The sequence below is a fragment of the Notothenia coriiceps genome, unplaced genomic scaffold, assembly GCF_000735185.1.
Source record: "Notothenia coriiceps isolate Sejong01 unplaced genomic scaffold, NC01 NC01_scaffold00020194, whole genome shotgun sequence".
NCBI classification, from domain to species: domain Eukaryota; kingdom Metazoa; phylum Chordata; class Actinopteri; order Perciformes; family Nototheniidae; genus Notothenia; species Notothenia coriiceps.
This window is the reverse complement of record NW_011352895.1, coordinates 228,488-244,131: the sequence shown is the minus strand read 5'-3', so window position 1 is coordinate 244,131 and position 15,644 is coordinate 228,488. Positions and strand designations below refer to the sequence as shown.

Here is a 15,644-nt window from a genome sequence, read left to right as displayed (position 1 = left end):
CTTTTCGTTTTGTGTGAGGTTTTTACAAAATTTTTGGTATTGCTTCTGGTTGTGTGATATTGTAGTGTGTGTGTGTGTGTGTGTGTGTGTGTGTGTGTGTGTGTGTGTGTGTGTGTGTGTGTGTGTGTGTGTGTGTGTGTGTGTGTGAAGATGGAAGTCGGTGTGATGTGGGCTCAGAGGCATATAGGCGGCAGAACATGCGCAGTGGCCATTTGTGCCATATTGGAATGAGGTCGTGAACGAGAACTGCGTCAAGCTGGCGACACGCAGCCGTAGTGACACCGGAAGTATCACGAGAATAAACCCTTCACACGAAGAGAGCTTCTGTTGCTCTGACGACGGTGGCAACTTCCGCCCTTCTAACCAGAATCTAAATTCCTTTATTCAGGGAAATGTACATTGTTAAAGCAATAGATAGAGTTATAGATGGAGACGAACTAAATAGAACAATATTATACAAAACACAAACGCGTAATATAGAAAATAAAAAGTATTATGATTTACAGAAGATTTTAGAACATATTATTTTGAAAGGTCTAACCGGGGCTGTCGGTTTTTACTCACTTTATCTTAACGTTGCTACGAGAGAGCAGGCGGAGAGGAACGGCATCTAAAAAACCGACTTGGAAAAACTACTTAGCGGTAAGGTGGGAATTTTGAGACTAAATATTCACGTACTCTGTGTTGTTAGTTATACGTTGCTTGAGGTGTTTTGCACTGTGGAGGCGCATTCGTCTTTTTTCCCGTCTCTCAAAAAGATGAGTCGAGTGTAAGCGCCCTTATTGCTCGGCAGCTCTTATTGCTCAAGCCGTGACGTTCAGTAACTTGACTCGGACACACAGGCGGTTCTTCCATATGTGCAGCGAGTCCCACACGGTGGTAATACATGTAACACGTGAGTTTATACATTAGACTGCATTTTATTCATAAAAAAAAATCGGTATGTGCCTTGTTCTGCTCAGTGTGTGAAAGTTAGACATCGGCGCTGTAGTGTATCTGCAAAGCCTTCGCGTTAATGGCCCATCTCTGTTTGTCAATGCAGCACAAGCAGTGCAATCTCAAGCTAGTTTAATGATTGTGTGGGTATTTTACTTACTAATTTGCCCTTGGATAACTCAGAATAATGTCGAAGCCTTGCATAATGAAGGCTTGGACGACCTTAGCCGATTTTTTTGTGTGTGGAGCTCGCACATAAACTCATGTGTTCATCACTGCTACTCGAGCTTTTAACAGCTGATGGACGGGAGGAGGATGATTGGGAGGTTTTCAGTTATATGTCTTATTTCACGTTTTGTTAATGCAACCTATTTTTCTTGTGGTGCTTAACTTCCCTATTGTGCAACTTGAGTGATCCGCTGGCAGTGCTGCTTGCTGACGTGCCGCTATGCAATGGCAACTGAAAGAAACCGACTTGTTTGCTGTGTGCATGAAATGTGGATTTTTTTATTTAAGCTACCGATTTGTAGTGAAGTTATATTAATAGAGGTCAGTTTGAGAGAGCTTATGGGATACCATCCTATTACTTGGTCTATATGGCAACCCTTTGTTGACAACGTCTATATAAATTAAAGTTATATATAAATAAAGGCATGACAAGTCATCATAGAAACCTGATCGAAACCTCAACTTGGCTGCACAATATTTAGCTCTTCAATTTTATCAGGAGTTCAATTGAGTATAAACCGATACCATCCGTTTTTAAGGTTCATTTTTACCTCAAATAACACATTAGAGCCCCGTATTTCCTCCTTTGTCTGCACACTCTAAGTCGATTAGTCAACTAATTGGTGGTTTTGGTTTTATTTAATTAATATGTATTAAGTCAATAATAATCATTGTTATGCTTTGTCCATTCAAAAAAAAACCTATTAGCAGGTCTCTGGTAAACACAACAATAAGTGGTGCTTTTGCTTTAGCAGATATGTTGATCAACGCTACAAATGAAATAATTGTAAGTGTTAGTCATCTTAAGCCGACACTTTGACTTTATGTTCACTTAACTTTTCAAGGTTGCAGGTTTTGTATTTGCATTGTTTACCTGAATACACAGAAGGATTGGAGTTTTGTTTGTGAAGCTCAAAGCATTGAAAAATGTAACACTTTCCAGAAACTCCAACAAACCCTAAATAAACAAAACACTGTGAATAGTTTTTCATAGGGTATTCTGTGGAACTGCTCTAATGGAACAATGGTTACTGAGAGGTCTTGGTTTAACAGTCAACACCAACCACCATAAATGAAACCAAAAGCAACTGCTAAAGATAAGTCAATAGCACTAAATGCACTGTAAGTACACAGGGTTATTCTTGAATAAACTGATACTAGATAGTAACATATCTTTTTGTGCTTTGGTTAAAACTAACTTTTACGTTTTTAAATGGTATAAAAAAAGCAATGTTTTGTTAACGCGCTTGAGTTCAGACACCAGCATGAGCACTTACTCATTTTCTGCTTCATTACAGCCTATAATGTAATGTCATTCTGGTCACCAGCAGATGCCATTAAATAGTGTTTGGGGAGATTGTTCAGCAGTTAATTTTATTTTATTGAACATTTGATTTAGATGTATTTCATGCAGAAGTTGTATACCATGTGTGGATATGTATTTTGTGTTTAGAAATTCTCAATTGCATGCAAAGTGCTGATGAGAATATGATTCAGGAACTGCTAAGAGGTTGTAGTTTAGTGTGTGTGTGTGTGTGTGTGTGTGTGTGTGTGTGTGTGTGTGTGTGTGTGTGTGTGTGTGTGTGTGTGTGTGTGTGTGTGTGTGTGTGTGTGTGTGTGTGTGTGTGTGTGTGTGTGTGTGTGTGTGTGTGTGTGTGTGCGCACGTGTGCATGTTTGCGTGGGAGAGTGCACATTCGGCCCTTTCTCTGTTGGGTTCAGTCAGTGTAGCGTGCTGCAGAAAGACTGAGACAGATGCTGCTAGCTGTCGTTCACGCAGACCACTTTCTCTAAATGAAACAGGGGAAGTTGCTTTTCTTCCTGTCTGCCGTACGAGCGGAGGCCGTGCTGTTCTGCAAAGTTAAGTGCTGCAGAAACCCACGGCTTAGACACTCAAATACATTCTAATGATGGCTTCAAAAGTGTTGTAATCAATAAACTCTTAGAGGGTGAATGCAGACACTAGATTATTCTTTTGAGAATGACTTATTCTGTTTCATCTTTTTTAATTTGCATCAAAATGCTTCACATACTGAAAAACAGAGAAAGGCTCCAGCAGTTTGTAGGTAGACATGTGAGATGTACAAAGAATCAGTTTGAAATAAAGCTATGGCTGCAACCAAGAGGTATATGACAAATAGTTACATTGATTCATCGCTTTGTCAATGGAATTTCTGAAAATAGTGCAAAAATATTTTTATATTACTTGTTCTATCAATCCAAAACTCTGAAATATTCTATTTATCATAACATTTAACAAAGAAAAGCAGAACATACAGAGAATAAGTTTGAACTAAATTGATTATCAAAAGAATTTTAAGAATATCTTTTTGTCTTTCAACTTATTATTGAGTTGTTTAAGCATCCGTTATTTCCAACCACAAATTATATGAATATGAATGTTGGTCAAATTACAGCTTTTGAACAGGCCATTATTTCTCCTCCTGTCCCTCACTGCTCTTTTTTTCCCACTCATATGTCAGGAGTGTGACCCCGGGGACAATAGAGCCCTCTGGTGTGTGTGTGTGGGTGGGTGGGTGTGTGTGTGTGTCAGAGGGAGTCTGGGGCAGGGTGAAAGGTGGCGCTGATCCCGGTGGAGCATGGGGGTCGCAGTCGCAGAGTCCGGTCGTCGGGAAGAGGGGGGGTGGAGGGGGGGGTTTGTTGTTTCTGACGGCGGGACAGGCTTTAATAGAGACGTCAGGCACGACAAAGACGAGGCTGACAGGCGAGCTGAAAGGATCTGCGGTGACAGAGCAGCTCTCCTCAGCATCCATACAGCTCTCTGCCTTCTGTCTCATTCATCCCATCTCTTGTTGTGTTAACTTATTTCATCTGCTTTTCACAATGCTGCGGGTCAGTTTGATGTGTCAAAGCTTGTCCACATTCACGTCAAGGCACAGTTTGAGATCTTCACTTCTGGTTGGGGAACGTTTTTAAAAAAAGTTTAAATGAGTTTCACAACTAGATGGTGGATTAGATTAGAATAGTTAAATCTATTCCTGCCATCACGCACCATCTGCTGCGTGAGGTGGTAGCAGCCTGGGCCATCTTAATGAATGACATTTGTGATTGTATTCACCACTTGTCCTGGTTTGCATTGATTGGGTCCAGGATCTGATAGAAGCACTTGGATGTTGATGTCTAAACTTAACCAGCTTTATCATCAAGGCCTTGGAGACCTTGGCTTTGGAACAGCTGGAGGAGCCTTGAAGGAGGTTTTTTTTAAATAAGGCTTTTGAATCTTCTCTCTGCAGGTTGCTCTGCTCCTGTTGCTGGTGTATTAACTTAACTTGAACAATTGCAATAAAACAACTGAATCTGAATCACATAATTGAGTAATAACTTAACATGAATCTTATTTTGAAATTAAATGCATCAAAAAACTTGAGACTGAATGCAATATTTTTGAAATTAAGTTTCAGTAGTGTTTCTGATCCTTTTATGATACTGGAAATAAAACTTTCTTCAGTTCTACATTACGGACTTAATGAACGATTATTTTCCGTATCAAATATCAGCTTTACTTCGACACTAGGGCTGAAATCAATGATTATTTTCATTAACAATTAATCTGCGGATAATGTTCTCGATGAATTGTCAAATAAAATGTCGAAAAATAGTGAAAAATGTCTTTTCCAGTTTCTCATAGTCCAAGGGGATGTCTTTAAAACCCCACATATTTTTGACTTAATCATCTTAAAATAAATATTTGAAAGGCTAAAAAACTGCTTTGGATAAAATATTGCATTAAAAACAACTTTATAAATCATTTAATTATTTATATCAAACAACATTTAATGCAGTTTAGATGTATTTTTAGCAATTTAAATTAAAAAAAAAGACACATTCAGTTTGTAGTGACATGTATTCCTGCCCATAGATGAGTAATAATACTTGTATTATGTGCACCTGTTGGCTGACTCACTGCAGGAACACATATGTCATGTGTTCGTTGGTGTGCTGTAAATATAGTAGCTAGCTACAGAAAGTCTTGACCTCTTGTTTCCGGATCTTTTGTGTAACTTTGTGCTGATACAATTTGTTTTGTGAACTGCTGAGCGGGCTGTTACAACCCAGCAGCATAACATCTCTCATTAATCTTATTGTTTTAGAAACCAGAAGCGAGGTCACTGATTATGTTATGATGTGGAGAAAGTGATTTGATTATGCATAGCACAGCATGCTGCATGACTGCGATAGCTGCAGTTCTATGTTATATCCTCTCTGTCGCCATAGTTTCACTCCAGTGATCATTCATTTGCTCTCGCTTGATAATAATCCTCCTCCTCTGTTCCTCCTCAGAGCCCCTAGTCTCGGCCTTGAGGGGGCACCAGCATGAGTCAGAAGTTGCCGGAGTCTGGTAAGAACTACTCTGTGAACAGCTGCGTGAAATGAGTATGTAATATGTTGGAAAGCAGGTTGGAAAATACAAATGTGTGTGTGTGCGTGTGTTTTCCAGAAAGAGACTCTGCTCAGGATGCGTCTGACTTTAACTGGGACGAATACCTGGAGGAGACTGGAGCCGTGTCGGTGCCGCACCACGCCTTCAAACATGTGGGTGCTGACAACTCTCACATACAACACACATCACAGGAGGAGCTTGTACCAGCTTCTCGTCATCAGCCACTGAACATCTGTGTAAAGTTGTCAAGATACTGCAAGTTAGTTTAAATGGCTCGGTGACTCAAATGTATGGAATGTGTCAGCTTGTAAAAGCATTGAGTCATAAAACAATCAAGAAGTCACTGTAGCACCAAGAGCAGTAACAAAGCTTCTTTAATTACACATGATTCCTATAGTGGCAGGTAGGTTGGAATAAAAACCAATTACAGCACAGAATCAAATATGCTTTTCTTTTCTGTGTGCACTGTTGTATAAGAAGCCAACTAATGGGGTTAACCTGTGAGTGTGTGTTTACTGCCTCAGGTGGACCAGGGCCTGCAGACCGGCCTGGCTCCGGGCATGAAGCTGGAGGTGTGTGTGCGCTCCGAGGCCGACAGCCCGTACTGGGTGGCCAACATCATCACCACATGTGGCCAGCTGCTGCTGCTGCGTTACGAGGGGTACCAGGATGAACGGCGTGCCGACTTCTGGTGTGACCTGATGACGGCAGACCTCCACCCGCTGGGATGGAGCCGCCAGCACGGGAAGACAATGAAGGCCCCCGAGGGTGAGGACTGGCGGGAGATGTTTTTTAGTTGTGAGAGGCGTAGTGAAAGGAGTAATCACCTCGAAAAGTTGCATTGTGATCTGAGTGATCTCAGCACTCGTCAGCCATGAGATGATGATCGTGTGGGGCAAAATATTAACCTTTTTTTTTGTAAATGTTGTTGAGACTTGGTTCCAATTTCAAGCTGTCACATTTTTAACATCTTTAGTGCTTCTAGTTTCTTTTTAAAGTGCTTCAGGGACAGCTGAGTAGTGGAGGTAACACACCGTTTTTAGTACTGTGCACAAAATGCCATTTAACAGTGGAATTAGTGTTAAGTAATTGCACTTTTGTTCAGTATACCTAGGAGTTATACTGATGCAGTGCGGTTGCCCTTGTGATGTTTTAGTATTGCATGAAAAAAGAGAAAGATGCTGAAGCAAATTCAGTGTTTTTTTTCTTACATTTTTTTATTTATGTCACCTAATTAGCACTTGACACCTCGATACGCAACATGTTAAAACAGCTGCGGAAGCTGCATCAAACCATTAAGATAACACAGATGAAAGTTGTTAACAGTATGTTGAAAAAGTGCTTAGATCTAATCATTTTGTATCATATCTTCCTGTATTTATTTTGTATTATGCTAATGCTGGTGACTCAGGGTGACTAAGAGGCAGAGGAGTGTATGTGTGATTCTCAGCCCACCTGCTTGTTTGGTTGATAAATAAACTCTGTATTTATATTCTCCTCCTCAGGTGTGCGTGAGAAGCACCAGGACTGGGAGGCTCTGCTGGAGAAGGCCCTCGCTGAGGAGTGCAGCGTGCCCGCTAACCTGCTGGAACTGGTACGGCGATGTCTTTATTAGTCTCCTCAAGTGTAGGGTGTCTTTCTCTGTACCAAGAACAATCTCAGTACCAAATATATTAATCTGACAACTTCAAAAACACATAATGCAGTTAGATAGAACAACTTGAATTCAGACTTTCTCCTTCAGCTTAGGGCTGCTCAATTAATCATATTTTAATCGCAATTACGATTATGGCTTGCAACAATTACGAAAACTACGTAATCGAAATAAAACGATTATTTTTTTATTATTATTTTTTTTTAAATTTTAATTGGATTTTCAGTTGAATTACTTCAAGTTCAGGGTAATCAACTGTTAAAAACATACTGTTCACATTTTTTTTCTCCAATAAATTGATGTTTTCAAAGTAAATGGATAATAGTTTTTAATAATCTTGATATCAATTATTGACCCAAATAATCGAGATTATGATTTTTGCCATAATCGAGCAGCCCTAGTTCAGCTGTTCAACTGGCAAGGCAAGTGGATTAATTCAACGGACATAAAAAAACTCCAAGTTGACAGTTTATACCCTAAAGTGATGGGAATCGTCGGATGTGACTCGATTTTGACTCACACACACAAACACAACTGTCATATGTACAAATGTTATGCTTTGTTTCTTTCTTGCCTTGTACTTTACTAAAAGGATAAGGTGCTATCTATTAAGTTATTACGCCACAAATATAAATAAATAGTTCAAAAGTGCCGTTACAGGGCCATTACAGTCATTCCCCAGCTGCATTTATGGTGCAGAGACACTAAAAGCATATGTGCAGAAGACACAGAAAAACTGACCAATCAGAGCAGACCGTTTTTTTCGGGTTCTGTTTTAAAGAGACAGGCGCTAAAACAGAGCATTTCAGAAAGAGGTCGAACAGAGGTATATTCAGGCAGGCAGTAGGAGAGAAGAATATTGTGTTTTTTAACATTAAAGCATGTTAACATATTCTAGTCCCAAAACCCAAGTATGAATCTGAAAATGTGCATAAATCAAATCAAATCAAGTTTTATTTATATAGCACATTTATAAACGATTTTTGGTCGAGCCAAAGTGCTGTACATATAATAAAAATAGCCTACAGTAGAGACACTTTGACGCTAATACAACAGCACAGATTGTTCAGAATATCAATATAATATGTCCCCTTTTAAAATGTTGTTTAGAATGAATGCAAACTTGAACTAAATATGACTTTTTAGCCTATTCTTGCATGTGTATCCTGCATTAAGTCCCAAGTCTACAAAAACAAGGCTGTGTGCTTTTCTTTACAGCACCATGGTCGTGCTGTGGAAAGCAAATTGGCTGTAGGAACATCCTGTGAAATTATTTGGGGCTGTTAGTAAGCTTTGAGTGACAGTGCTTCAGTTCGGCCTCTTAGTCATGCAGAGCACGCTCTCCCTCTGCACATTCCTCACCTTGCCTAGGCGTGCGCTTATTTGTGTTTGTGTAAGTGTGTGTGCTATTAGCTTCTCATTTACCCCCCCTCCCTACAGCCGCAGCGGGGCAGGGACCCGGTGGAGCTGCTGTGTGCCGGCTGCTACGTGGAGATCCAGGACGGTGCTGACCCGGGGTCAGCCTGGGCTGCTGAGGTGGAGGAGAACGTTGGAGGAAGGCTGAAGTTGCGTCTGGTAGGAACCGAGGGCCTCCCGGACACACCCACAACCCTCTGGCTCTTTTACCTCCACCCACGCCTCCACCCACCCGGCTGGGCCAAAGAGCACGGCTGCACCCTCAGGCCTCCCTCAGGTCAGTGGCACTCTCTCAGGTCACACTTTATACTTAGGAACAAAAGGAGGAACGGAGAAAGAACAATGTCTACATCTAGAGGTTAAGTGGCAAAGCAGCCATGAGTAATAGCTTCTGTCGGGAAGACATGTGAAGAATCCACATGGCACTTGTGGCCTGGATGCATGTCAAGTTTATTTACTACATTAGATCTAACACCCTCTATCTAAGGACAGAGGGTGTCGTTTTTTTTTCTCATACTGATATTCTGAACAATCTGTGCTATTGTATTAGCTGCAAAGTGTCTCTACTGTAGGCTATTTGTATTATATGTACAGCACTTTGGCTCGACCAAAAATCATTTATAAATGTGCTATATAAATAAATAAATAAAACTTGAAAGGGTTATTACTAATTATCATATGAGTTGCATAAACATTTTCCAATACTTTGATGAATTCACAGTCCTGAAATACAAGGCATTTATTAGACATCTAAATTGATTATACAAGATTAGATGGATCTTTTTTTATGAGGGGAACAAACTGCTTTTGATAAACAAGTATTTCATGTTAAAAAGTTAAAAGGGGAGATATAATGCTTTTTAAATGTAATTAAATGTAACAACAGAGGTTTGGTCTTGTAAATTCTGCATGTTTTTGTATAAAGCCTCTTTTTTTTTATCACTGGCGATAAGAAGGACCACACTGTTTTGTGTTTACTGAACTAATCATGGCAAAATAATTAAAGGTTATTTATACAAGAAAGTCTGAAGTAAAGTCCACACACTTTTGTCTTAGCTTTTCATTAAATACACTTTTTTTGTAAATCAAATGATCCACCAGTAAGTCACGTTTAGATCTTTGTGTTTGTTTCAGACTTGTTGGCCCTGCGGACAGAAGCAGAGTGGGAGGAGGTGCGACAGAGGATCAGCGACCTGCCTCAGGACGAAGCTCTGACTGCAGAGCTCAGTAAGGTACTGCCACCTGTTGTCTCCTGTCTGTCAAACACAGCACTGCTCGAGATCTGATAATCAGGCACTGAGCTAACAGTTGTGACATTCTCCTCGAAATGAGTATCTCAGAGCTGAACTTTTAAAAAAACGGCATGTGTTCTTGTTTTGCGTCTCAGGATCAGCCTGCCATCGCCGCCCATTGTTTCAAAGAAGGAATGAAACTGGAGGCTGTTGAGCCGGCTGCTCCCATTTCCATCAAGCCTGCCACTGTCACCAAGGTAACAGACTTTCCTATCAAACCTGACTCTCCTACACTGCCATGTTGTTGTTTTTCTGGGTGCTGTTCATTAGCCTTAGTTGTGTATGCTTTCTGTCTTCATTTTCACTTAACCATCTACAATGCTGAAACAATGTCCTTTGAACTTTTCTATTTAATGCACAGTCCGATAGAATTTCGGAGCATAAGTCTTTGATGTGACTTGGATAGTAAAAAAAATTAAAGCCGTCAATTAAGAACGACTGCAAGTGTTCTAAAATGTCCTCCTCTCCCCTCCAGGTGTTCAATGAGCAGTACTTCCTGGTGAAGATGGACGACCTCTGTGGCATTGAGGAGTCAGACGGTGCCGCTGGAAGGTCCTTCCTGTGTCACAGAGACAGTCCTGGGATCTTCCCTACTCAGTGGTGCCTTAAAAATGGAGTCACTCTCAGCCCCCCTCCAGGTCAGATGTTGTCCCTTTTTTTTTTTCACTTTAATGGTTATCGGTGATATCAGAGACTTGAGGAACAGCGGTGATTAGATTGCATGTGTTCCCTGTGTGATGTTCTTTCTCACTTCTTTCTTTATTTGATCACAAACAGGACACCAGGGTCCGGACTTTGACTGGGCGGATTACCTGAAACAGTGCGAGGCTGAGGCAGCTCCTCAACACTGCTTTCCAACTGTAAGTCAAGCTCAGTTTTAGCGTTTGTATACCGAGTTCACACCGATCAGGATTCGGTGTTACGGCTGGTCTTTTATACAAAGCCATCAACAGATTCATGTCGGTGAAAGAGTCGATGTGAAAAGAGCTGTTAACATGATCCAAGTGCATTTGGTCCTTCCCTTTGGTCTTTGGCGGAATGGAAATTAAATATGAAATTGTAGCTTACTTTGATTATATAGCTGTCGTTTAAGGCTGCTTGACATGTGCTGTGCCTGCATGAATGGAAACTAATTAATCACCATTAGCAAGCTTTCAGATATCTAGCCTCCTTCCTGTTACTGATGTTGTTTTATCCAAGCAGCAATTCTGGCTACGTAAACAAAATGTTTTTAAATTTCCGTCTAAATTCAATTAACTTGAAAATAAGTATAACCAAGGTTTCTCTGAAAGCTTTGTTCTGTAGCAGCCTCCTGTATCTGGTGATCTCTTGTTGTGTAAACTGTATGTGACGTAGATGGGTTCGGTACGTTTGAAGAGGTTGAACATTGCTCAGATCAATGGTGTAATCCTGCAAAGCAAACAAGTGATCATATTGTCCGTTTTTTCTTTTTATCTTTGTTATAACAGACATCATTATGAAATGTGATGCAATGAGTTACAAACAGGTGTCTCAGTGTGAATTATCTCTCTATTTTTGGACAAAAACAAAACAGGAACAGTGCGACCACAGCTTCAAAGAGGCCATGAAACTGGAGGCTGTCAACCTGCTGTCCCCTGAGAACATTCACGTGGTGACTGTCACCAGGGTCAAAGGGCAGTACATCTGGCTCAGCCTGGAAGGTGAGAGGCGGTAATGAATGTGTTTATGTTAGCGGATGAAAGTAGAACATTAACATTTCAGTGCACAGGCTAATGCTTTACATGTCCCTATGTAGATTTCATCTGAATTAAATGGCTTCATGGTTTAGTTGCTGCCTTTCTATTGTGTGTGGAGATAAGTGTTGCACACCTCAAATACAACATGTTCATATTTTGCTATAGCATGTGAAAACTATTAAAACACTTTGAAAACTGTTGATACACGTTTTGAAAATTAGCATTTATAAATGTCACATGAGCCTGCAAGTAAAATCAAATCATTTGAATGTTGTGACAGTTGTTGTTTACTTTATTATGGGGAACATTATGTCCAGACACTGTAAATACATCACTATGACAATGTGCTCTTATTTAATGAAATTACAGCACAAAATACTATTCCTCTGAAAATGTGGTTGGACTGTAGATCTCTTCCATGTGTGTCTCTATTTCCTCACAAACCAAAAATAATAACATTGAAATTGTCCCGTCTGCGTTCTTTATAGGCATCTAAGGCAGCTAAGATAACAACATTTGCGATTTATTTATCGTGTATCCTGCAGTAGATCCTAACATATCGGGTATGGAAGTAATCTGGAGGTTTTCCAGTTCAAAATGAGAGCAAACTTTCAATGGATGTCAGTTGAATCTCAACAAAGGCCAAATGTGCGCAGACAGATTGGGTGAGGCTTGTTTTAAGACTTGCCAATTTGCCTAATATGCTATGTTGCTACTGAAGCAGTTAATCATATAAAACAGTCAAAGTTGTTTTTGCAAAAAGTGTGCATCACAGAAACCACGACAGGTGAGCATACAGTCATAAATGTACACAAAAATATTTGGCTGATGGTTTCAGTAGTAAGTAAGATAAGCTGCGGATAGACCAAACACATGATCCCCCCCCCAGGGTCACTCCTAGCGTAGATAATGTGTGTAAGGAATGAAGAATGTCACAGTTGCTGAATTTGGCATCTATGCTAGAGTAAGAATGCAGTCTGGGATGCCTTTGCCGCAGCTTGTTGTCGGTGATTGTTTAATAACAGTGTGTGTTTTGTACAGGACTTAAGCAGCCTATGCCCGAGCTGATAGTTCATGTGGACTCCATGGACCTCTTCCCCGTCAGCTGGTGCGAGACTAACGGCTACCCACTCGTCTTCCCCATCAAACCTCAAGGTAAAAACATCATCATCATCATAGTGGACTGTTGATCTTCACACATCTGCCCTAATGAGACTGTTACTAAAGCTCGAACAAACACAACACAAACAAGTTATCACCCTGACATCTAAATGAGTAGCAACATGTCCTTGTGAGACTTGGAACAAAGGAGTCTGTCCTTGTTTTTCAGTTGAAAAAGACAGGAAGATTGCTGTGGTGCAGCCAGAGAAACAGTGAGTATAACACGTTTTCTTGTTGCTTTATTGGTCAAAATGGACGAGACTTATTGACCTTCGACATCTTAACTATTTTTTTCATTTTGCAGTCGATTTCCACCTAAGTCAACATCACCTGACGTCAAGCAGCACATGGGCTACAATTCAGAGACAGGTGAGTGTAATGTCTCTGGTGATATCCACACTGTGATATGTGCTGCCTCATGACTGTCTGTGTAGTCTGTGGTTGTTGTATCATTTGTTTCCTGTTTTGTGTCCATGTACAGGACAGGGGAACGGGAAATACACCTGCCCCAAGATCTACTTCAACCACCGCTGTTTCTCTGGGCCGTACCTCAACAAGGGACGCATTGCAGAGCTTCCTCAGTTCATTGGGCCTGGAAACTGTGTCCTGGTGCTCAAAGAGGTGAGAGGGGCTAGTCCAGCATGGACACCACCAAAAAGTTATCGATTCTAAATCTTTGTTTTACGATACGATAATACTTTAATTTTTCAGCTATGCTAGTGGGATGACTGGCTAGCAATGTTGGTTTTTGGGTCTGCCTTCATGTGTGGTCATAAAGATTTGTACAGACATTTCTGATTCCCAGTAGATTTACTGAACGCTTTAAGAAAGATTTTCTGTTAGCATTCAGTAAAATGTGTAATTTCAATTGCTGGAGATTCTGATCAGCCTTAGCTGTGCTATGTGTTTTTATGTTAGCTTTTTATCATGCTAAACTAAGATAATAACCATGGTAAACAGTAGAGCTGACCATTGTCCTTGTAAACATGTTAGCATGCTAAAGTTAGCGTTTAGCTCAAATCACTGTGCTATAATCAGAGAGTTGCTAGCATGGCTGTAGAATTGTAAGTGTTCAAGTCGTTTTTTCAAACCCTTTATCTCACTAGATTATTTTAAGAGCACATTTCCCAGAAACCCTACTGCATTCTGACCGAATTAGGAAGTTTCCACATGTGCTTCTTCCTTTAATTTCTCAGTAAATGAATGTTATAATTTCTGAGAATTCTATGTTTTGCTCAATCTTTCTCTCCTTGACTTTGGGTGGCAGTGCCCTTTCTACTACAAAACAATCTTAATGATTAATAACCAATGAAACACAATATAAAGGCTGCTAATCTACTGACAACAGTCACACCCAAACGATAATGAAATTCTTGTATGGGTATTAATATTTAACAGTTGGATGTTTAAATGCTGCGCATAGCACAAAATAAACAAATCCCTCCAAACTGCAGATAACCTATGAGTGTTGCAATTCTCTGCATGTCTTATTGTCATCTTTTCGTTTCCAGGTACTTACTCTGCTGATAAACTCGGCATACAAGCCCAGCCGGGTGCTGAGGGAGCTGCAGCTGGACCAGGAGAGCCGCTGGCAGGGCCATGGAGAGACACTCAAAGCAAAGTGAGGGGAAGCACCATTTAATCTTCATCTCAAAGTACTGCACTGTAGAAAACCTGCAGGAGTAGCAGCTGGCCTATTTTAAAACACATGCTTAATTTAAAATGTGCTTGAATGCACAAGTGGAAATACATATCTGAACAGCGGAATTCAGCACAAGCGTCTGATGATTCTTTAAAGCAATGATTTAGCATCTGAGTTTCTTTTAAGAGAGAACTTGTTTGGATCAAACATTAATATAATAGAAGTTTTAGTGAGTAGGATGAATCAGTTTTTAAATAATGTTTTTTAACCAAATATTGTGTGGAAATGTTAAGGATTCAAAGCTATGTATTTAATATGTAACCTTGATTTTCCTTCAATGTCAGGTACAAGGGGAAGAGTTACCGGGCCACTGTGGAAATAGTCCGCACTGCAGACCGTGTGGCAGACTTCTGCAGGAAAACATGCATCAAGCTCGAGTGCTGCCCGAACCTGTTCGGACCTCGCATGGTTCTGGAGCGCTGCTCAGAAAACTGCTCTGTCCTCACCAAGACCAAATACAGTAGGTGGTTTACAGAACTACACCCTGCAGGTTGTGGAGAGGTCTCTTTTCTATCAGAGCAGACTATGAACATAACCTCTAATTGCTTTAATGACTTAGTACTCTCTATATTTGCTTGTCAGCCGTGACCTTAATTCTTAACATTATTCAAACCTGTTCTAATTTAATACAAAGCTCATTATTTTTTCCTTTTTAAGAAACCTTCAGCTCTTTTCATTTATGTTGCTCATGAATAGAATGATTGAGTATGTGAGTGCTCGCCTAATGAATAGAGAAACCCTGCAAAGCACACGGACAGAATGTGTGATTTAGAAATGTCATTACTTCCTACAGGCAATGGATGCATGTTTTGCTTTAAACATGTCAGAATTGTCCTCTTTTGTCTTAAACTGAACTATTTTGAACGCAGAGAGTCACACTTTTTTTCTATTTCAAATCTAATTGATGTGTTTACGCTGCAAACCTGGAGCTAAAGACTGATGCAATGTGATAGCAATGAAAACATTTTCACACTTTCACTTTTTTAATATCACTCAGCATTGGCACGCGGCACCGTAACCAGTGGCACACTAGGAATAAGTGGAATAAGTGTGCAAAAATATTTAAATTGTATTTTCGGATCCTGAACGAGACCGCCGCCAGAGTGCGTCTCCCCGTTACCTGCAGAAGGAAGCCAT

General features: G+C 40.4%; 2 protein-coding genes across 2 annotated transcripts in view; one reads left to right on the top strand and one right to left on the bottom strand.

Moving 5' to 3' along the window:
• Nucleotides 1–565: 565 nt before the first annotated feature.
• On the top strand, nucleotides 566–15,095 carry sfmbt1 (Scm like with four mbt domains 1). The gene is made up of 17 exons (XM_010779440.1): nucleotides 566–642; nucleotides 5,465–5,522; nucleotides 5,622–5,716; nucleotides 6,089–6,332; nucleotides 7,070–7,158; nucleotides 8,659–8,911; nucleotides 9,769–9,866; nucleotides 10,022–10,123; nucleotides 10,402–10,564; nucleotides 10,704–10,786; nucleotides 11,482–11,608; nucleotides 12,686–12,799; nucleotides 12,975–13,017; nucleotides 13,110–13,174; nucleotides 13,287–13,426; nucleotides 14,317–14,426; nucleotides 14,792–15,095. Exons 2-17 carry the CDS (start codon nucleotides 5,498–5,500, stop codon nucleotides 15,093–15,095), a joined length of 2,055 nt encoding a protein of 684 aa, XP_010777742.1. The 5' UTR covers nucleotides 566–642; nucleotides 5,465–5,497.
• Nucleotides 15,096–15,228: 133 nt separating this feature from the next.
• Nucleotides 15,229–15,644, bottom strand: part of stimate (STIM activating enhance) — a 5,937-nt gene continuing 5,521 nt past the window's right edge. The window contains exon 8 of the mRNA XM_010779439.1: nucleotides 15,229–15,246. Within this exon, the coding sequence (XP_010777741.1) occupies nucleotides 15,229–15,246 (18 nt within the window). The remainder of the gene's footprint in view (nucleotides 15,247–15,644) is intronic.

Coding starts and splice junctions, on each gene's coding strand:
- sfmbt1 (XM_010779440.1), top strand. CDS start 5,498: ATGAGTCAGAAGTTGCCGGAGTCTG. Junction 10,124..10,401: donor AGCCTGCCACTGTCACCAAG/GTAACAGACTTT, acceptor TCTCCCCTCCAG/GTGTTCAATGAGCAGTACTT. Junction 14,427..14,791: donor GGAGAGACACTCAAAGCAAA/GTGAGGGGAAGC, acceptor CTTCAATGTCAG/GTACAAGGGGAAGAGTTACC.